This window comes from Mirounga angustirostris, unplaced genomic scaffold, assembly GCF_029215605.1.
Source record: "Mirounga angustirostris isolate CCGP_5_RB_7025 unplaced genomic scaffold, mMirAng1.0.hap1 SCAF_14, whole genome shotgun sequence".
Taxonomy (NCBI): Eukaryota; Metazoa; Chordata; class Mammalia; order Carnivora; family Phocidae; genus Mirounga; species Mirounga angustirostris.
The window spans coordinates 63,605,950-63,628,530 of NW_026991722.1; the positions used below are offsets into that span (position 1 = coordinate 63,605,950).

A 22,581-nucleotide genomic window follows, 5' to 3' on the forward strand; every position below is an offset into this window, starting at 1 on the left:
GAAGCAGACTCCCTGCCAAGCAGGGAGCCCGATGCGGGACTCGATCCTGGGACTCCAGGATCATGACCTGAGCCGAAGGCAGTTGCTTAACCAACTGAGCTACCCAGGCGCCCTGTCCATTTTTAAATTGAGTTGTCTTTTTATTATTGAGTTAAAAGAATTGCTTCATATATTCTAAATATAAATCCCTTATCAAACATATGATTTGCAAATAGTTCCTCCCATCCTGTGGGTTATCTTTTCAATTTTCTTGATGCTATTCTTTGAAGCCCAAGTTTTTGGTTTTTTTTATTAACATACTATGTATTATTTGTTTCAGGGGCACAGGTCTGTGATTCATCAGTCTTACACAATTTACATCACTCACCATAGCACATACCCTCCCCAGTGTCCATCACCCAGCCACTCCATCCCTCCCCACCCCTCCAGCAACCCTCAGTTTGTTTCCTGAGATTAAGAGTCTCTTAGGGTTTGTCTCCCTCTCTGGTTTCATCTTGTTTCATTTTTCCCTCCCTTCCCCTATGATCCTCTGTCTTGTTTCTCAAATTCCTCATATCAGTGAGATCATATGATAATTGCCTTTCTCTGATTGACTTATTTCGCTTAGCATAACACCCTCCAGTTCCATCCACATCGTTGCAAATGGCAAGATTTCAATTTTTTGATGGCTGCATAATATTCCATTGTATATATATACCACATCTTCTTTATCCATTTATCTGTTGATGGACATCTAGGCTCTTTCCATAGTTTGGCTATAGCATAATACCCTCTAGTTCCATCCACGTCATTGCAAATGGCAAGATTTCATTTTTTTTTTACGGAAGCCCAAGTTTTTAATTTCGATCATGTCCAAGTTATCTTTATTCTTTCATTTCTTATGGTTTTGATGTCATATCTGAGAAGCCATTTAAGAGTTTTATAGTTTGGGCCTTTACATTAGATATGATTCATTTGAAGTAAATTTTTGTGTCTGGTGCAAGGAACAGGTTCAGCTTAATTCTTCTGCATGTGGACATCCAAGTTGTTCTAACACCATTTGTTGAAAAGACTTCTTTCCCCCACGGAATCATTTTGGCACCCATGTTGAAAATCAAAATTGTGGGAATTTATTTCCAGACTCTCAACTATGTTCCATCAATTGGTATATCTACCCTTGTGGCAATACCACACTGTTTTGATTACCGTCGCTTTATAGCAAGTTTTAATTATTCTGTGTTCCTTGAATTTCCATATGCATTTTAGGATCAGCTTGTCAATTTCTGCAAAGAAGTCAGATTGCATTGAACCTATAGATAAATTTGGGGAGTATTGCTGTCTTAACAATATTAAATCTTCCAGTCCATGAACATGGGCTATTTTCCCATTAACTCAGATCCTCTTTAATTTCTCTCAACAATGTTTTATAGTTTTTAGAGAATGAACTCTTCTTGTACTTCTGTGTTAAATTTATTCTTAAATATTTTATTCTTTTTGATGCTCTTGTAAATGGACTTGCTTTCTTAATTTTATTTTTGCCTGCTCATTGCTATTGCATAGAAATACAGTTGATCTTTGTATATTGATCTTTATCCTGCAACATTACTGAATTTGTTTAATAGCTCTAATAGTGTTTTAGTGTATTCCTTGGGATTTCATGTATACAAGATTATGTTATCTGCAAATAGAAATGGTTTTACTTCTTCCTTTCCAGTCTAGCTGCTAGAACCTCCACTACTAACCCAGTGCATTTTTATCTATACCTTCTTTTTCCCTTTGTATATTGTCTCTGTCTTACTCAATTTTTATTCCATTCTCAGCACTTTTTCCTCACTGTGGAAAGGAGCCCTGGCTGGCCAGGTGGGACGCTGGAGCTAGACTGCTCTGGCCCCCTCATCTTTACCATGGCCCCTTGCACTGTACCACAGCTCCTTGCACTCACCTCCTCTTGGACAGGGCAAAACTCTCACTTTGGGCTGCTGTTTCCCAGTTGCCTGGAGTTTTTCATCGTTCTTAGATCTTGCTGCTTCTCAGCTCCCTCCCACACTGACTCCAGTGATACACCAGTCTTGTGGCTAGTGGTGGTCTGTTCCCCCTGCTTATATTTATTTTGGGGTCTGTAGTGTTCCTTTATTCTCTTGTTTTGTTGTGAGAATCCTAGATTTTTGGTTTGCAATGTGGTTGCTCTATGTATGTTTATCTAGAAATTTGAGGAAATGCCATAACTATAGTATCAGCTGTTGCTGCCCTCATCCCAGAGTTGATGGAGCAGTTTTAGACATTGTCTACTGACTTCTTGCTATGACAGGACATTTATTCCTCTTTTGTGCTCCTCCCCCTCCTGTGGGTACAGTTATGCCACTATTTGTAGCTCCTTTGTAACTGTAACATACTTACACCTTGTTCTATCGCCGTTGTCTCTTGTCTCCCTACTTTGTAAGAAAAAGATACTAGCATTCTTACTTTTCTCTTTCCCCATGCCTTTCACTTTGTGAAATTTATGCTTTTACATTTTCGTGGTTATTAACACTTAATCTTGGGTTAGAGAATAAAATGCAAGTCATCTCATCCTTGGCTATAGATAGAGTCTAGAAGATGAAAATCAATAGTGTTAGTTTGTTGTGTTAATAAAATAGTCACTCATGTGCAGTGATTACCTTACTTTCTGGTACTGCTCTTTGCTTTTCCGGGAGATCTTAATTGCCTTCTTTATCATATCCAGTTTTTTTCCAGCTCTCCTTCCAGGAGGTATTCCCTGAGTCCCTTTTGTCTGGGAAAGCCTGGGGTTCTGTCTTCTGACATTAGCCTGGACCTGCAGTTCTCTGTGCCTATTGTTTGCTGCCACCACTGATGGCCCTTGACTGTGCCCTGGATTAGAGCCAGTGTTTCTTAGGATCCTTATCTTTGGTTTTTTCACTCTTTCATTTTGTTACAGCACAATTCCCAAGTAACTTTTAAAGAAAGAACACATGTGAAATAAACGTTCTTAGTTCTTGCATATCCGACAATATCTTCGTTCTGCCCTCATCTGGTTCCTGGTATAGCTTATTTACAATTCAATGCTGAAGGTAATTTCCTGTTGAATGTGGATTCCATTGCTCCCCTGTCTTCTAGCAGCAAGTATTGCTAATTGAAATCTGAGCCATCTTGGTTCTTGTTTCTTTGTAAATGCACTCCCATCCCACCTAAAGAAGCTTGCAGGATTTTTTCTTTTCTTTTCAGTGTTCTGTGATTTCATCGTGTTGTGTCTAGGGTGGATTTTGCTTCATGGATTGTACTGGCTTCTCAGGCGAGCCCTTTCCATCCAAAGCCCCAGATTTTTCAGCTTAGGCATGCTTTTGTACTATTTCTTTATTACTCCTCCCACACATACATCGGTGTTTTTTATTCTTTCTTTCCTGGCTTCCTGGAACAATGCTCTGTCTCTGATTTGTGCCTTATGTTTTCCATGTCTGTCTTGTTACTGATGCGAAGGAAGCTTCTTGACTTTATTCTCTAGTCTTTGAGTGAATTTTTAATTTTTTTGCAGTCACTTTACTTTCCACAAATACTTCAGTTTCTGATTATTCCTTTCTCATGGCATCCTGTTAGTGGTTTACAAATTTCTTTTTTTTTTTTTTTTTAAGATTTTATTTATTTATTTGACAGGGAGAGACACAGCAAGAGAGGGAACACAAGCAGAGGGAGTGGGAGAGGGAGAAGCAGGCTTCCCGCCGAGCAGGGAGCCCGATGCGGGGCTCGATCCCAGGACCCTGGGATCATGACCTGAGCCGAAGGCAGATGCTTAACGACTGAGCCACCCAGGCGCCCCTTTACGAATTTCTTAGTTGCCCAGTCTCTTTGAAGATATTAATTAGAGTTCATTTTAAGTTTTCTTTTGTTCTCCAAATCATCTCTGTTTCATCTAGGGTCATTTTTGCAGGGCACAGGCATTTCCCAAATGTCTGGTGGTCCTCACTTTCAAAAGGGGGGCTGTGGAAGCCTGGTGAGGCCCTGGGTCTTGGGGCATAGCCTGCTGGCTACAAGGCATTGCTTCATCTTGGTGGGTGGGGAGCCAGTATGACACTTTGGGACTCTTAACTTCTGGATACACTTCTCCACAGAGAGTTCATTTTAATGTATTTAGAGGAGAACCCTCCTTTCTTGGGGAGAATAAAAATCCACCCATCAATGGCAGGGGGGGGTCCCTGGTCCTCCATTTGGGCCTTGCCCTGGCCCCTCTGTCAGAATCCTCTGGGTACTTTCCAGGACCTGCTGGGCAGTGTCTTCCCTCTGTTGGCTTTCAGTTTCCTGTCTTCTGATGCCAGGCACCCCTCTCCATCTTTTATACTGGTCACTGTAGGTTTAGACATGTTTTAATCATCTTTCTTTCTTTCTTTCTTTCTTTCTTTTTCTTTCTTTCTTTCTTTTTAGAGAGAGAGAGAGCATGAGCGGGGGTGGGGGGTGGGCAGAAGGAGGAGAGAAAATCTTTTTTTTTTTTTAAGATTTTATTTACTTATTTGAGAGAGAAGGAGAGACAGTGAGAGAGTACAAGCTGGGAGGAGAGGGAGAAGCAGGCTCCCAGCAGAGCAAGGAGCCCAATGAGGGGCTCAATCCCAGGCTCGATCCCTGGGATTATGACCCGAGCCGAAGACAGACGCTTAACTGACTGAGCCACCCAGGTGCCCCAAGGAGAGAAAATCTTAAACAGGCTTCACACCCAGCATGGAGCCCAATGTGGGGCTCAATCTCACAACCAAAACCAAGAGTCAGACGCTTAACTGACTGAGCCACCAGGGACCTCTAATCCTTCCTTGCATATGATAGGGAAGGCAGGAGGAAAAGAATGAAACTCATCCCCACACACCCCCCAGGAACCAAGTGTTCTGTTTGTGACTCTGTGCCAAAGTTGTGTGTCTGCCCCGTTACAGGAGTAACCTGGACAAGCTCTACCATGGCCTGGAACTCGCTAAGAAGCAGCTGCGAGCCACACAGCAGACCATTGCCAGCTGCCTCTGCACCAACCTTGTTATCTCCCAGGGGCCCTTCCTCTACTGCTCCCTCATGGAGGTCAGGCTTCCCATGGATAGATGGGTACCAGGCCACGCCTGCCATCAGCCCCCTCTGACTATCTCTATGTCCTCCCCCTGCAGGGCACTCCGGACATTGTGCTATTTTCCAAACCAGCGTCCCTGAGCCTGCTCAGCAGACACCTGCTCAAGTCCTTCGTGTTTTCGGTGAGGAGCTGGGTAGATGGATGCCAGAAGGTAGAGCCTCAGAGCAGAGCTTGGACTGGGCATTAGAAGCTGGCCTTGGGGTACTGTGGCTATGTACCAGCTGTGGGGTCTGGGAAAAACTCAGTTTTTCTGAGCTGTGTTTTCCTTAGCTGACCCTTAGGATCTCAGTTCCTGTAAGCTCTGATTTCATCAGTTGGTCCTCCTGGTCAAGTACAAAGGGACCTCATGGAGTATGTGGGGCTAGGGCTAGGTTCAGCTGTGGCAGATCAAGGAAAGATGAAGCTGGTGATAGCACAGACTTGCTTCCCAGCAAAAGCTTGTTTTCTGGTCTGGCTTTCCCTTTTGCATGTGTAGTTCTGTCTTCTGTACCACCTAACACCCTTCTTTGCCTTGGCCTGGGACACCCCTCCGCCCCAACCCAGCTAACATCAGACTCCCCACTGGGTATGATCACAGAAAGGATGATCCCTCACATTTCAACAGTCAGAGTCTTACTTCGCTTCCTGGAAGAGGGTTTACACTAGGGGCTACTTTAAACAAATTGTTTAATAGGAGGTTGACATCTCATATTGCTGAATTGACCTATAAAATGATTATCTGAGGATTATGTGAAGACAGTCAAATAATGACAAAAGATGGACTAGGGACAAAACATGAGCTCGCAAGTCTTCTAGGCTCTGTTCAAATCTCAGCCTCTTCCTTTACCAGTTGTGTGATATGAGGTCAATTATTTGATCTCTGAGCCTCAGTTTCCTCATCTGCAAAATGGGTGAATTTTTCCAGAGGGCCTATCATTTATCAGACTTTTTTTTTTTAAAGATGTTATTTATTTACTTGAGAGAGAGCACGAGCGGGGTGGAGGGGCAGAGGGAGAAGCAGATTTCCCACTGATCAGGGAACCTGACACGGGGCCGATCCTGGAATCAGGACCTGAGCTGAAGGCAGAAGCTTAACCAACTGAGCCACCCAGGTGCCCCTCACATTTCTTAAGCAACCACGACAAGCCAGGCTCTGATGTCATAGGATGACCAACTACCCTGGTTCATGTCCTGGGATGCCCTTCAGTCCTGGACAAACCAGGATAGTTGGTCACCTTTGTTGTAGGGTGTGGGTGCAATGGGTACAGCAGTGAGGGAAGCACCTGAGTCTCCATGTTGAGGGAGTATGCATGGGGCAAAGGGGACAAATGAGGAAAGATTATGTGCAGTGTCAGATGGTGGCACACACCATAGACAAGCTGAAGCAGGATGAGAGAGAGGGTTGGTTGGGGAAGGCCTCCTGGAGGAGGTGACAACCGAGTCAGGACCTAAAGGAGGTGAAGGAGGGAATAGCCAAGGGACATTGGCACAGAAGGAGGCTGGGAACGGTGTCATAGCCTGGGGGGGCAGCTGCATGGGTACTTGAGCATCTCTGGTGAGAAGAAGACCTGGGAGGCTTTTGGGGGGTGGGCGGCTGGCCCTGTTCGGCCTCCTAGGTGCTGAGTGGTGCGCTCCCTCCGTGGGGCCATGATGAAGGGTGCACTTTGCCTCCGCAGACAAAGAACCGGCGCTGCAAGCTGTTGCCCTTGGTGATGGCTGCACCCCTGAGTGTGGAGCAGGGCACCGTGACTGTGGTGGGCATCCCCCCAGAGACCGACAGCTCGGACAGAAAGAAGTGAGCCAGGTTTTGCATCTCCTGGGAGTTGGGAGCGCCAGGCTTGTCATTGGCCTGTGGGCTCTGCTGAGTTGGGTGATCTGGGCCCTCAACGCCACACCGAGGACAGCCTCTTCCACCATGCAGCAGGACTTTGAGGGTTTAGATATGTGGGCTGCAGGTTAGCCATTGAGCTGCTACCTTACCCCTTGACTGGACTTTTGAATGCTTCTAGTTTGTTCAAGGCCTCCTGGGCAAGGGTGTCTGGCTCCCCAGGAAGACCAACGTCAGACCCACCTAGAATAGGCTACATACCTACAGTGAGGTGTGATTAGGTGTCCTGACTCTATGTGGCCTTGGGCAAGAACCCCAGCCCTCCCTGGGCCTAAACCCTCTTCTAAAGAGCAGCTTATACTGAAAATCTGAGAGGTTTCGGGTCACCCACCCCAGAAATTAGGCTTCCCCTGCAAAGTTCCTCGAGACCAGCTCTGCGATGCCTTCAAAACCCTCATGAAAGATCATTCCCCATCTTGTTTGGGCCTCACACTAACCTTTGAGGAGAGCTGGTCAGTGTCTCCCATCCTCGCCCCCACCCCTGTGAGTCAAATTCATTGCTCACGGAATCCCAAATTTAGGCATTTGCCAAATACGTTTAAAAGTTCAGTTACGAGCTGACATACAAGAAACTGTTCAGTGTTGTGTGCAGGGATGTGCACCCCCAGACTGTCTGCCTGCCAGAGATTGCTACCGCACCCGAAGCTGAGCTCACTTGTGCCCCCATGGTTTGGGCGGCAGATGGAGGGTCCAGCTCCAGCCGCGCAGAAGCTAACACAACTGCTTAGTCACTCAGACCATGGGGTTGTGGCTGCCTGTTCTCCCTCGGCCTTTTCTTTATTTAGCGTCTAGGAAACATTTTGGACTTCTATCGGTGGTGTAGTTCTGTTTTGTTTTCTCACCAAGCATCAGGCCTTTGTGCACATTTTTACGAAAGTGACTTCTAACAGTAGGAAGCCTGTTAAGTGGATGATGGTTTACCTGTCATCTCCTATTGGACGTTCAGGCTGTTTCCAACTTTATGTTTATAGACAATGTACTGGTGCGTTTGTGAATGCAGAGGCTCATCTTGTACTTTTGAGAAGCTTCTCTCACTGTCTTCCCAATGTTTCCCCTCCATCTGTTGGCCTGAGTTCTCGCCCTCTTCCTGTAGCAAGGTCAGGTTTTCTCCTGCCCACTCCCATCCACACCTGGTGTCAGCCAGCAGGCTGGACCTTGAGGGGCTCCCTGGTTCTCCCTGTGGCTCCCTTCGTGCTCTGCCTGGCCAGAGAGCCCCCTGACTAATCCCAGGGGCTAATGTCACCATCCTTGGGGGTCTTTGCCTCCCTGGCAGAGTCAGTGCCCCAGGCTCAGTGCTCCCCAGCAACATCCCAAGAGGTGACCTTGGTAAGATACTGACAGCTGGCTGCAAGACACCCCACTCAGCTGCCCAGTGCTGTGGCTTGGGGGCCAAGGACCGCTCAGTGTCCTGTGCCTCTCAGTTTTCCCAGTTAGCTCTTATTGGCCTCTGCTGTGGAAGACACGGGTCTTGTATCTGGATCAATCCTAGCCCTGCTCTTGTGAGCTTTGACCTCCTTGTGTCTGCAAAGGCCATTTAGTAGCAAGTTGGGAGAAACAACGGACTTTTTTAAGATAAGTGCTTCCATGTTGCTGGGCTGCTTTCCAAAGCTATGCCGTGGGTCTTGGATTCATAGTCACACGGGGTGGAGCGGGCCAGGGGCTCCTGGCCTGGGTTTTCCAGGCAGCCAGCAAGCACTCCCCCCAGGGGCCAGCACGGCCGCCTGCGTCCTCACTCCAGCCATCAATTTGTTGCTGTACGTGGCTGTGCTGGTCAGTGGTTAGCTCTGACTGGTGTGCACAGTCTCGTGTGAGAGTTACTGTGGGGGCCTGAAGCACATGCCCCTCCTCTGCCTCTTCTCCCGGCCCAAGAGTCCCTTCCCCATGATGCTCTCCGTCCACTGCCAGCCCTTACTACCTGCACAGCCCGGGGGGTGGGTGTGTGCTCCTGGCCGGCTCCCTGCCCCACACCTGCGCCCTCAGCAGCCCCAGCTGGGCTGCACCCTGGCCCTGCAGGCTCCTCCCATTCCCCACCCTGCTGTGTGTGACTCAATCTCATCTGAAACCCCCATCCCAGCACGCTTCCCACTGAGCCTCTGCCTCTCCTGTCCCAGCTGCCAACACGGTGCCAGGCACGAGGGAGGCTGCAGTCAGGGTGCACCGTGGGAAGTGCCCAGGGACGCTGGTGCCCTGAGGGCTGCGAAGCGGTCTGCTGGATGCAGGCGGGAGCCGCAGTGAGAGATGGTGACTGTCCAGGAGTGGGGGTGAGACCTCAGAAGACTGGGGCCCAGGCAGGGGTACCAACAGGAGTGCCTACAGGCAGAACGGGTGGCCAGGGAGGAGTCTGGACCAACTCCAGTGTCTGTCCCAGGGATTTAGGGAGGTCCATTACAGTGGGCGGGCCCCCAACACACCTCTTCTGTGTCTACAGCTTTTTTGGGCGGGCGTTTGAGAAGGCCGCAGAGGTCACCAACTCCCGAACGTTACACAACCATTTCGACCTCTCAGGTAAGAGTCTGCGGCACTGGGGCCCTTTCAAGGTCAGCACTGGCCTCGAACCAGGGAAGCTGGCATCACCAGAAATACCTTGTCAGCGCCCCTCTCACTTTCCTGGAGCCAGCCCCCGGGCCTGGCTGCTTCAGGTGGCTCAGGGAGCTCTAGGATGCGTGGGGCCCTGCGCCTCCTGTCTGGGCCCTGATGGGCTCCCAGGGCGAGGGGGAGCAGGTGTTGTCCATAGAGCCATAGGCCTGGCTTTGGCCTTAGAGTCTAGCCCTTGAGACCACTTCACCAAGGAGTCTGCAGGACTGGCCACTAAAGCCTCCTGGGCCAGCGTCACCCAGGGGTCACCTGCCCCTCCTGTGGGCGTGGAAATAGCAGGGCCTGCGGCAACCCCCGGACACGGCCTCCGAGGCTGTGCTGGCCGCCACTGCAGGCCAGCAGCTCCTGTCTGTGTTGTCGTGAAGGGGCCCGCCTGAGGCTGCCACGTGGTCCTGTGTGACGGCCTGGGCACTGGCCCTGGCCTGATGTTGCATGAGTCCAGGGAATGGAAGAGCCCAGTCCAGGTGGTGGCTTTGCAGGCTGGCCAGGGCTCCCCGCGACTCCCCACAGCTTCTCCAGAGGCCAGCATGGAACATGGCTCACATTGGGCCACATTTGCTTTTTATTCTAGCTGATAGACTTTTAAGTAAAACAGACGTAGTGACCCCTCACGGCTTTGTATTGGTGTGCTTGGGCTGCCCTAACAACATACCATAGACTAGGGGCTTTAAACAACAGAAATCTTATTTCTCACGGTCTGGAGGCTGAAGTCCAAGATTAAGGTGTACACCAGGGTCAGTCTCTTCTGAGGCCTGAGACCTCTCTCCTTAGCTTATAGGTGGCTGTGTTCTCACATGGTCGTCCCTCTGTGTCTGTGTCCTAATCTCCTCTTCTTATAAGGACCCCAGTCAGATTGGATTAGGGCCCACCCATGTGATTTTGTTTAACCTAAACATCTTCAAAAGCCCCATCTCCAAATACAGCACATGCTGTCTGAGGTGCAGAGGGTTAGGCCTTCCACACATGAATTTGGGGAGAATAGTCCTCAGCCCATAACCCCCATCTGTCAGAAAGGATAGTTTCTTATGTCACATCAGCTGATTTGTTACAACGAGTCCTGGCATCAGAGACCCAGTGTTCACCCCAGCTGCCTTGGCATCTAGAGCTGCTCCTTCATGCCAGGCCCACTTGGGCTACAGCTCTGTGTTGGGTGGGTTCACCCCCAGCAGCAACACCCCCATTCCTACTTCGTGCCCAAGATGTGGGAGAGGTTGGTGCTGGCCAGGCTGCAGGATGTCCTGGCTTCTCAGAGGGAGGATTTATGGGCTGGAAGGTGCTTGGCTTCCCATGTGGGTGGAGAGCTGGGGGAGGGGGGTTGTACAACAGAGGGCAGGCCAGCCCCCACCTGGGTAGGCTGGGCCTGGGGTTCCTGGATCCATGGCCTGTGGCACAGATGGCTCCTAGGACCAGGCTGGCCTGGTTTTGCCCTGTTTGATGAGGGCCCTTGGAAATGGGGGCAGTTCACGTCGTGTTTCCCTTCTACAGAGAGACTGGCCAGAGCAAAACTTCAGGCTAGCCTCCTGCCCGACCTCAGGGCCCCAGGCAACCCACGATGGGGCAGGGCTCTGTGTCCACCAGGGAGGGAAGGCCTGTCTTTGCCTGGATCTGTTCTAAACCATCACATCCCTGTGTCCTCTCCACTGGCTGTCACTGCTGGTCCTCTAGCGGCCTGGAGGGTCCTCCCCACAGACTGTAACCCCAGCCAGCCTCACTAACAGGGCAACCAGCAGTTTCTGTGGACTAAATACAGAGGACAGAGAAATAGAGCCTCTGAGTTCAGAATATTCCAGGCCGCCAAGGGGCTGAGTACATTTTGGAATGTGCTGGAGGGTGGTTCCCATCTTGGATGACCGGGAAGAGGGAGTTAATACACCCTGACTTGTTTCTCCTCCTGCGCCTCACTCTCAGCCCCACTCCTCCACCTCACGAGATGTTTTTCTTTCATTACCTCAGTAATTGAACTGAAAGCAGAGGATCGGAGCAAGTTTCTGGATGCACTTGTTTCCCTCCTGTCCTGAGGGTGAGATGTGGGGGAGGGGTGGGGTGCTGGAGAGTTCCAGTGGGCACTTCAGGGGGGCACGGGGGCACTGCCACAAAGCTGGCCCTGCTGAAGTGTAAAGAGGGCCCCTCGTTCCCTGCTTTGCTTTCCCTGCTTTTTCCCTCCTCAAGCCAAGGCTTCTGCTTGCATTTCAGACCGAAGCAGGGCTCCTGAGGAGATTTGGGGTTTTTCCCAAGGGTGTCTGTGCCTGGGCTGGCGGCGGTGCCACAATGGGGCATTTTTGAAGAAGCTAATTTCATTAAGCTCCTGGGACCCCTTCAGCAAGGGCTAGCATTTACCCTGTCCTGACCGCGCTGTGGGCTGGGCATTACGAGTGACACGCATGCCTCCTGGCACTGCTGGGAAAGGAGGCGACCCTTGGCGGGGGCGCGGGCCCTGGAGCCTTGCCACCCTTTGCAGCCTTAGATCAGGCCCTGGGCTAGAGCCCACAGAGGCTTCTACCCAGACTCTTGCGTGCTTGACTTAGGAGAAAACAAAGCTGTTGGCAGCCACATGGCTAATAACTAGAAAATGTCGTCTCTGTGGGCCTTGCCTGAGCGTGAGGCCGTCACTGGTGGTCCACAGCGATGCTCCCCGGCCAGGGCTCTTCCCAGTGCCACACATACCAGCTCTTTCTTGAAGGGCCCCTCAGCAAATGAGCCGGGGGGCCTGTTCTCTACCTAGTGCCCATTTCTCAGCCCAGGCCCCCCACACACACATACATGGTGGATGCCCACACCCAGCCCTGCATCTCCTTGAGCCCTGGGCTGGAGCCGCTGCTGAGGCAGACCGGCCCTATCAAGGCTCTGATGTAGAGGGTCCCCTCATGCCAGCCCAGGGTCCTCCCACTCCCCTACCGTCCATAGTGAGCTGGAAGGTGTGGGGGGCAGGTGCCCTTCCCCTGTTGGGGCCTCAGTGGGCTCTGCTGGGAATGGTATAGGGGACCTCAGGGATCCAAAGTCCCTCTTTCAGGGTCGGCTAGGGCATATAGGGCTCGTGTTGGGGTGAAGCTTTGGGCTCAGACCCTTTGGGTCTTCAGCAAGGTGTGTTGGGTACTTCACCAGGCTGTGGCTGTTTCCTCAACTGAAACAGGGCTGACACCCCTTGGACAGTGAGTGCTGAGCCTTAGGATGGGGGCAGGGTGTAAGTTTATGACCCAAATCAAAGGTTACAGGCAGGGGCTCTCGGGCAGGGGGCTGGTGTTTGAGGCCTAGCCCTTCCCTGCAGCCTGCTCAGAGATGACACCAGCACTGCTGTGTGTCCTGCCACCAAGACGGTGCAGGGTGGGCCAGCTGGGCAGGGGGAGGAGCAGTTTAGGGGAGATGCTCCAGGCAAGGGGAAAAGCCTCGTGAGGGCCCCATGGGGCTGAGGCAGGTTCTGCAAGGTGATATGGTAGTGGAGGGCCATGAGGCCCTAGGGGTTCTCAAGCAAATGACAGCCTGGACCCAGCCAGCGGGGTGCAGTGAGGCCGGTGGGCCACCTCAGTGGTTCTGGGGTGGCCCTCTACCCATGGTCACCACCCCTCTCCCCTGTGAGTGGTGACAGCTACTCAGAAGCAAGCCCAGCATGTCAGAGGGAGGGCCTGGACACTTTATTTGTTTAATTCAGAGAGACATCAGAATTGTTGAAATTTACTTATTTTTTCTTTTCTTTCTTCTCTAGAGTTTGATCTCTGCAGACATGACCTCCTCCTTATTTATATTAACTGGGTTTTATTTAGACTGTAAGTTATGGACATAGTTTTAGATGCAGGGACAGTTGGTTTTTAATGGAATAAAATGTTCGTTTTAGTTTTGGTGCCTCAGTCTTGGCTGTGGTCATAGGGCCAACACTTGTTTTTGTCCTGAGGTTTCTGTGGGTGCAGAGGAGCCTTTTCCTGTGCCCTGGGCGACCTTGAGGCCCAGCAGTAAATAAGCATGGGGCGCGGCCTCCAGGCTCCTGGGAGAGCAGTGGGTGGAGGCCGGGCACCTCAGCACGTGGCCCTCCGCACGGCTCCTGCACCAACCACTGCCCAGTGATGCCATCCGGTACCTGGCTCTGCCCTCCCACCACTTATTCCTGTCCACCTGGCCCTGGCAGCAGCTCAAGCCCACCCTCTTGACTGTGCCTCCTGTCCCAGTACCCTCCCCATCCCCACAGGCACACTGTACCCCCAGGCTACTGGGAGAGTTGGGCCGATAGCAAGGGCAAGGTGGCTGAGGGGCCCCAGAGGGAGATGGCTTCACCACATCCTGGTCACAGAAGGTTAAAACTGGACAGAACCTTGGCAACTTTCAAAGTCTTCAGAACAGCAGTTCTCAGGGGAGGTGTGCGATCAGCTGGTTCCACTCTCCCAGATGTCCCCAGAGCCCCTGCGAGGGTTGAGAGGATCTGGAGGCAAGGAGGATGCCATTCCTGCCCTTTGGGGAGGAGAGAGCTGTTCACACAGGTGGTTGAGGCCATCTGGCTGCTCTGCCTGGAGTAGGGATGCCAGGGAAGCAGGTAGGCTGGAGCGACACGGCCATCTGGGTGTGGCACCTGGGGCCTTGGGCAGGAGGAAGCAGAGTGGTTTGGGTAGGCTTTAAGCTGGTAAAAAGCCCAGAAACAGTGGCCTGGAACTGAGGAGACAGATGGGTGGGTCCAGGTCGCAGCGTGGCCCTTGGGAAAGGGTAGTGGGCACAGTGGGGTTGGCTGCACTGGAGGTCAGCTCCTCTTGCCTGACCTCTGGCAAATGGAGTGTGCCCCTGGCCTTCCTGGCATGAGTCAGGCAGCAGCAGCCTGACTCCCCAGGGCCCTAAAGCTGCCCAGCTTGACCATTTGCATCTTTGGGACTGTGCAGCTTCCCTTCGGAATCCTGCTGATTCCTGGAGCCTGAAGGAACTGGAGAGCTCTGGGTTCGTGTGGGATGCAGCCTTGGATGTGTGCTCCTGGCCAAACACCAGCCTGGCTGGCCTCAGGACCTTTGTTCCAGCAGCCCCACCAAGGCCCCAAGATCACACACTCTTGCACTTGAGGGCCGTTCGTGAGCCCTGCTGCACAGGCCTGAGGGGGGCTGCCATGAGGGGCTGCTGAGGACCTCTGTGCCATGGGACCCGTCTCGCTGCAGCTCATCCCATTGCGAGGAGCTCAGGCTATGGGATAGTTCATCCTCCCTTGAAGTCCAACTCCCTGGCTCTGCTGCAACTCCTGGGATTCAGGGCAGTGTTCATTGCAGCCGTCCTGAGCCCATGTCCTCAGGCTCCTCCCCTTCCTCACCGTGGGGAGCCTGGCCAGGCCTGGGAGACTCCTTGCCACTGGATTTGGCCCAAGCATTTCTGGACAGGGCCCCCAAGGCCAGGTTTGGGGGCAGATGCCAAGCCCTGCTGGCTGGGTTTGGAGCTCCTCCCGACAGGCCCCACCTCCAGCCACAGCTCTCTTTTGTCCTAGCCTTTGGCAGAAAGTAAAACTGCATTAATTCAGAGTGCCTAGAATGGGGCTGGAAGCAATGAGCTCTCAGTGACTAACATAGCTCTGGTGTGCCCTGCTCTCCTGTGACCCCTAACACCCAGGTTCCTGGCCCAGGCCAGCACTGGCTCCCGGGGGCCCCACTCATGTGGGAGGAAGGTGACACAGGGCACTTCCAGCAGCCTGTGACACGGAGGTGCTAATGGTCAGCACAAGTCTGGGCTGGCTGCCAGGCCAGCAAGATGAGCACAGGCCCTGCACAGAGCTATGCTGAGACTAGCAGAAGAGCCAGGACCAAGGGGCTGGAGCCCTGCCCAGGCACTCTAGGCAACCTGCACAAGTGCCTCCTTCCCATAGCAACGTGCTTGTGGCCCGCTGCTAGCTCCGCTGGAGCCCAGCACACATCCTGGATTCGCCCCTGTTCCTGCTGCACCGTTAGCCGGAAGGTCCTAGTCAGTGTTTTACAGATGTCTGGCCATTTGGTGCAAGCCACAGATAGGCAAGCCCTGAGAGGGCAGGGGGAAAACACCCAACCTGTGGTGCATGGAGCCAGCCTCTTCTCAAAGCCAGCAGCCTGGCAGCCCACCCTCAGCACTTCCTGCATCCAAAGACTCCACAGTGGCTAGTGGCTGGGTGATGGGGGGTGGATTTCCAACCTGCATCCTCTCCTGGGGTCTGTGTCGTCCTCTCCCCAGGCTCTTCTGACTACAGATCTCACCTTCCTGGGTTGCCGCAAACTGTAGCTGTGCTTCCCACCCAGTAGGAAGGTGACTGGATGGCAGGGAGGGCCAGGGATCAGGCCATGAACCTTCTGGAACACAGGGGGAGTCCTGGGAGGTCTCAGAAAAAGGCTTTCAGGGAGCAGTTGGTGGGCGGGTGGATGAAGGGGGCTGCTGGGCACAAGTGGTGACTGGACAGAGGACAGGACACAGGTGGGAGGGTATTCAAACCATTTACTAAGCAAACTCTTACCCTCCCCACAAGCTGCAAAGGAGGGCAGGGCCCCAGCTCCACACTCAGGATCTGGTGCCCATAAGCATCTCCTGGGGAGCTCCTGGGGTGAGGCAGGGAGGTCCAGGCCAAGTCTTTTAGTCCCCCTGGGCTCAGGCCCCACTGATGCGGTAAAGGCCAGCTGTATACATCCCTCTGGCAGCCCAGGTTGGGGCCCCTGGGCTCTCGGTCTGCCCCGCTGGAATCAGCTGGAGCCGCTGGGGAGGATGACGGCATCCAAAACCCTGAGGGTCCAGGAGGGAATTGGCGTTTCAGTCCATTGTCCACTCAGCCAAAGGGACACGCGCCCCACCCTCATCAGAGCAAGCTCTGCGCACAGAAAAAGAAACCCAGCAAGTTCTCCCAAGTGCGTGGCTCCTGTTCAGGGCAGGGCGCGGCCCAGGGCCCGGCTAGTGGCTATTGGAGAGAACGGGCTGCGGGCGCGAGCAGGGTCTCAAGTCAGTCGGTGCGCCACGTCCAGGCACAGAGCCGGTCGTTCCTCCGTGCATGCGGGGCTTCCCTAGCCAGTCGTCCGGCTCATGGGAGTGGCTAGCGCGAGGGGCCCCGCCGAGTCTGGCGCCCTCAGACGTAGTTCTTCTTGTCATAGTCGCCGGTGGCCGTGGGCCGCCGCGACGCGGAGTACTTGACTGGGAAGCTGAAGTCGGGGCGGCCAGCGCAGACCCAGGCGCCGCAGCACACGAGGCCGCCGCCGCACATGAGCAGCGCGGAAGCCGCCCAGCCGATGTACAGCGCCGCGCCCAGCTCATACTTCTGCGACATGGGCACCGTCGGGTCGTAGAACTCGCGGACCACGATGTTGGCGAACCAGCAGAGCGGCACGAGCGCCAGCAGCCCGCAGAGTGCGTAGAGCGCGCCGCCCGTGAGGGCCACCCGCGCCTTGGCCGGGCCGGGGGCCACGCAGGTGGTGCACTGAGCGCCCGCCAGGGTCACGAAGAGCGCGACGAGCGCCAGCAGCACTGCGCCCACGGTGAGCGCCCGCGCCGCCTGCACCTCGGTGCTCAGCGCCAGCACCGAGTCGTACACCTTGCACTGCATGTGCCCGGTGCTCTGCACCACGCACGACATCCACAGCCCCTTCCAGGTGGTCTGCGCCGTCACGATGTTGTGGTCCAGGAAGGCAGTCACCTGCCACATGGGCAACCCGCACGCCAGGATCAGGCCCACCCAGCCCACCAGGCACAGCACCAGGCCGAGGATCTCCAGCGCCGCCGACCCCATGGCTGGAGGCGAGACGGGCGCCCGACGGCCCCGAGCCTCCGGGCGGGGCGCGGCGGTGCCTCGGTGGAGCGGCTTGGCGCCCTGAACGGGCCCTGGTGCCTCTGCGCCCCGGCGCTCGGCTCACCGCCTCCTGTCCCCGGCCCCAGCAAGTCTGCAGCACAGCCTCGGATCTGCGGGAGCCTATCGGGGGCTTCCTATTTGAAGGTTCGGGGGCGGACTCTGCCCCGCGGGCCCGGCCCCTGATCCCCGAACAGCCAATCCGCGCGCCGGCCATCGGCCCTTAGCCAATCACAGGCGCCCCCGGCAGCTGGAGTTAGGGAAACCGCTGGCCTGGGCGGGTAGCCGAGGGCCCCGGGACCGCTCCCTGCCCGGCCGCCGCCCCGAGCCCTTCACCCGCTGTTGTCTAGAGCTCGTTCCGGACTGACCTGGGGTGGCTGGGCGCGCGCTCCCCGGGCCACCTCCCTGTGTCCCAGCCTCTCCATTTCAGGAGCCGCATGACTGCACCAACTTCCCCCGCTACATCCCGGAGTTGAAGAGAGTGAAGGTCTTTACCACCCAGGCCAGCTCCGCTCTTGCCTGGCTAAGGTTTGCGGGAGCCCCCCACCATCACCGTCGCGCGGAGGTTTGCCTGAAGGACTCTTGGGCCCCTTTTCCTGGGTTAGCCAAGCACAGCTCGGCCTATTACTACAGGAATCTCGCCCTGGAGTCCAATCCCATCCCTGACCCCTTCCCCGCGCCCTTACTGCGCGGTTCCCCTCTGAGTCCTGGCATTATGTCTCCCAGAGGCCAAGAGGCCAGCTGTGCGGGTCAGGCTGAAATCTCCAGCCCGCGGTCCTGACCAGCGCCACTGCCCAGCCGATCACCGCCTCGCTGGGGTCTGAGGCCCCAACAGGAAGCAGGTGGAACAGGGGCCTTACCACCACCTCCGGAGACCCTCACTCTGCACCCTGCCGCCGGGACTTCCCAGACCTCTCAACCTCTGCACTGCTGCTCTTCTTCCTGAGATGCTTCCCATCCCCCCATCCTTTGAGGCCCAGCTCAGGCGACACCACTTCGGGAAGTCCCCAGTGTTCTCCACTGACTCGACAAACTGGCTGTCCTCCTCAGAGCAGCCCGTGGCCCCAAGCTTGGGGGCCTACTCCAGCCCTCAGAGAGGAGAAACACAAAGGGACACCGAGGTGCTGTGCTCTGCCCTCCCACCAGTGGCAGTGGGACTCCTGGCACCCCAGGCCCTAGGCCACCCTCCGGAAGCCAACTTGGAGTTTCCTGGCCAGAAGGAAGAGCCCCCATCCTCGCTGGAGGCAGGAGGCTCGGGATTTCCGGGCATTCTTCTGCACAATGGCCCAGCCGTTTCTCGAAAGGCCCGCTGGGATGGACATTGAGCCCCCCTGAGACTCAGGTGGGGGCACCAGACCCTGCAGCCCAGAACCCCATGGGGCACCAGCCCTGTTCTAGCAGCTCCCTCCCCACTCCCCATCAGCCCTTTTGTTTCCAGTAAAGTCTGTACCCTGTCTTGGACTGAGGTGGCTGGGACCCTGGTTCTTTCCTCCGGTCCAAGGTGCTTGGCTCTGCTAGACAGGGCCCTCCACAGAGAAGGTCTGACATCGAGGTCAACCACAGCCTAGGAGTTTTGATAAATCTGTCCCTCCTGGGACCCGATTCCTTCTCCCTCTGCCTATGGCTCTGAGATAAGGCCAACACCCTGTTCATCCAGCATGGGGAGGCACCCAGGGCAAGTTTGCTGGGCCCTGAGTGTGAAGGTGGGGGGAGGGTGGAAGTTTCACCCCTTTCCTCAGCCTCCAGCCTCCTTGATCCCTGCACAGGATGGGGCTCTGGGGACCACTGGCTCCTCCCAACCATCACCTCACTGTTTCCCTCCTGCTGCAAACACCTTGGTCATTCTCCCTCCACCTTCGTGGACGTCTCCTCCTCTTGTCCACTCCAGCGGGCTCAGCCGTACCACCCACACAACCCTCCCAATCCTGCTCCCTCCTGGCCTGAGTCCAGGGACCTTACCCGAGGTCTCCCACCACACTCCACACTGCTCTCTTCCCAGGACGACTACTGTAGCCTCCTCAGGCCAGCTGGGCCCCATCCTTGCCCACTGAGGCTATTCTCCTCAGGGCAGGTAGGCCATTCTGGCAGGCCCCTCTCCTGAGTCACACTCTGCCTGAAACCTGCATCATGGTTCGCACTGCCCATGGACAAAGTGCTGACTCCTGGGAGCTGCCCAGGGTGACATCTGCCTGCCTGCCTGCCTTGGGCCTGGCCAGTCCAGCAGCACACACTCCATGCTCTCTCCAGACTTGCCTTTCTCTGGGCCTCAGGCTGGTCTGGCTCTCACCCATGGCCTCTTCTGCCTGCAGTGTGTCCCTCAGGTGGAGGCTGCTCATCTAAGTTGTGCTGCTGAGATCACTTGCTCTTGGATGCCTTTCTGCCCTCGTCCCCCAGCCTTGCTCTCAGAGGTCCAAGTTGGAACTGTCCGTCCACTTCCTGGTTTTCCCCAACACTACCCAGGAAGGAGTTTCCACACAGGGGCCATCTTCACGCATCTGCCCCTGGCGAGGGGCTTCCTGTGATTCACGGCTGACCTCTGGCTGTGCCATCCCTTCTAGCCAGCTTGGAGCTGCAGCCAGCACGAGGACTTCCCCCTTTACCTGCCCACCGGCCCCCATCCCTCCACCACCTAGGGCCTATCCCAGGGTCACCCCCAGGCTGGCACCTCGGGGTGACCTCAGCAAGCCTCTATCTCTTTGGGGACAGCTTCACAGTATTTTGGGAACTTGACGGAAAGGCCTTAGTCTCCACCTATCACAATCTGATTTCTACCCCAACACAACTGTGTTGGTTGTGGCCCAGGCCTGCAGTGGAACCCGAGCCACTGCAGAGAAGCCCAGCCCAGACCTAGGAGGGGCTTGAGGATGTGCCTGCCCTTCCTTCCACTCATGGTGGTCTCCTGACCTCCTGCTTCGCACTGAGCACTGTCTCTGGGTGGAGGACACGCCCAGCCAACTCCTGCCCTAAACCACTAATTGCGTAGGGCCTTTTCAGGTGTGCCCATGGCCATGGGGTAGGGAGATGGCAAGGTGATACAGAGTGTTAGAGCCCTCTCTGAGGAGGTGAGAGTTCAACCAAGGTCCAGGAAAGAGGTTCCATGCAAGAGTCCGGAGGTGGGAAGGGGCACGATGACTGGGGGGCACATGGAGCTCCATGAGGCTGGGGCAAGACAGTGGGCAAGGGCCTGCCAGCTGAGGTCAGAAGGGTCTAGGGCTGGGCAGGGCCATGACTCCCTGATCTCTGGAGAAGGGGCTCCCAGGCCAGCGTGCCAGCCAAGGCCACCTGCTCATCTACAGCTATTGTTCTTCTTTCCCAGGGGAAGTGCGGCAGGATCTCATTAATTGTGTGAGGGAAAGGCCTGAGTCAGCAGAAAAGCCAAGTTTATCTTGAGCAGCTGCCGACTGACCCTGCGCCAGGGTGATCCAGTGACCTTCCAAGGGCAATCTAAATTTAGGCTCCAGATTCCTGGGGATTGGGGTTTGGGAAGCTCCTAGGAGCCAATTTCATTTCAGAGGAAATGAAAAACAACGTTCCTTCTATCTTTTGGCTTTGTTTTCCTCCAGTGTAGCAGATGTTTGTAGAGTCTGATCACAGAGCACCTCCCGGTGCCCTTTCTTGGTGCTCCCAGAGACAGCATGAATCTTCGCATCACTCGGCCCTGCTCTGGGGGCCTAGGAGGGGTACAGGGGTTTGCGATGATGGGCAGAACACCCTTTGACAAACAGCCAGTGAATTCACAATTCAGACTAGTGAATTGACCTCTCCTTGCCTTGGTCTCCCTGTTGGTAACAAAGCCCTCCACAATGGAGGCTGTGAGTTTGGAGGGAAGGCTGTCACCAATCTCAAGCCCTCTGCTGCCATTCCGGAGCACACTGTGGGGTCCTGAGATGTCCTCTCTGGCTCCCTTGACCTTTGCAGCTCATCTGACTTCAACCCTCAGAACAGGTGCCACTGGCTCTTTGTCCAAATTGGAGGACATTGTGCCTTTAACTTCCCCAGTGGGTAAAGGAGTAAGGGGCAGGGAGCTCTGGTTGACAGAGACCTAGGGTCCTGTAGACCCCTCGTGCCTTCATGGACTGTCCCAGATGGTGGTCTCTGCATAGTCCAGGCCCCCTTTGGGAGCCTGGAGGAGCTCAGCCAATGGCAGCAGTGCCCTCAGGAGCAAAAAGTGGCCCTCCACCCCACTCCCACTCCTCACCCCTCATGTCTGCACTGCTTCCATGGCCTCTCTGTCCACCTTCTCTCCCTAAACTCCTGCCTTCTCTGATTATTCTCTGATTATTTCCTTCTCTGCATGCTGCATTTTGCAACAATTTTATATTCTTCCCACTTAAAATCATAAAGTGATTCTAGATCCTCATTTTTCATTTAGCATCATATTATAAACATGTCTACGCTTTGTTAAAAACACCCTCGTGGGGGCACCTGGGTTGCTCAGTTGGTTAAGTCTTTGACTCTTGGTCTCAGCTCAGGTCTTGATCTCAGGGTTGTGGGTTCAAACCCCTCATTGGGCTCCACACTGGGCATGAAGCCTACTTAAACAAAACAAAACACCCTCATGATTATTATTGTTTCTAACTGGAACATGGAAGATGTTCCTGGAAGATGACCTCGGGGGTTGGACAGAGGCAAGATGGAATCTATCTCTACCATTCCCAGTGGTGGGGTGTGACTAGGGCAATGTGTTCTGAGGTTCTGTAAAATGGGGATGATAAAGGGCTTAACATCAAAGGGTTGTCAAGGAACTTAGTGGACAGGATTCCCTGGATCAAGGTGAATGCTGAATTAACATTAACGATGATGATTAATTATACAACCATCTCTCAAGACATACTTTGATAAAAGATGATTTTTCTATTATCAATAATACTGCTACCGAAGAAAGCCTTGGTATTTTGAAAGATTTCCTCAGGAAAAGTTCTCAAAGAATTTTAGCTCACATCTAGGAGGTTGTATCACATAGACCCCTTATCTGAGTATGCATTTTCATTGCCTGTCACCAGCATTGGGTATTCACAGTTTTAAAAGTATACTTATTGAGTAGGTAGAGAATGGTGTCTTTAATTCTCATTTCTTTGAACAGTAATTTGGTTAAAATTTTTTTCAATTTATATTGCCTATTTTTATTTCCTCTTTGGTGAATTGTCTGTGTACCCACATAAATACAGAGCATTGATGTTTTTCTCACTTTATATGTTAGAAACATTAATTGCTGTCACAGATCTGTCACGTACCTTTTGCCACTTGCTACTTACTCTATTACTGATTTTTTTTCAGGTTGTTACAAAAATTTGAGTA

At 53.8% G+C, this 22,581-nt stretch overlaps 2 protein-coding genes across 3 annotated transcripts in view; one reads left to right on the forward strand and one right to left on the reverse strand.

The window, feature by feature from the left end:
* Nucleotides 1-13,365, forward strand: part of CDC45 (cell division cycle 45) — a 34,588-nt gene extending 21,223 nt beyond the window's left edge. For both annotated transcript variants that reach the window (XM_064578014.1, XM_064578013.1), the window contains exons 14-19: nt 4,890-5,028; nt 5,112-5,195; nt 6,730-6,848; nt 9,370-9,441; nt 11,485-11,556; nt 13,237-13,365. In XM_064578014.1, the coding sequence (XP_064434084.1) occupies nt 4,890-5,028; nt 5,112-5,195; nt 6,730-6,848; nt 9,370-9,441; nt 11,485-11,554 (484 nt within the window). In that variant the 3' untranslated portion in view covers nt 11,555-11,556; nt 13,237-13,365. The remainder of the gene's footprint in view (nt 1-4,889; nt 5,029-5,111; nt 5,196-6,729; nt 6,849-9,369; nt 9,442-11,484; nt 11,557-13,236) is intronic.
* Nucleotides 13,366-15,933: 2,568 nt separating this feature from the next.
* CLDN5 (claudin 5) lies at nt 15,934-17,500 on the reverse strand. The gene is given in 2 exon segments (XM_045887123.3): nt 15,934-17,373; nt 17,375-17,500. Coding segments are annotated over 2 exon segments (930 nt in total). The 3' UTR covers nt 15,934-16,569.
* Between the last annotated feature and the right edge of the window lie 5,081 nt (nt 17,501-22,581).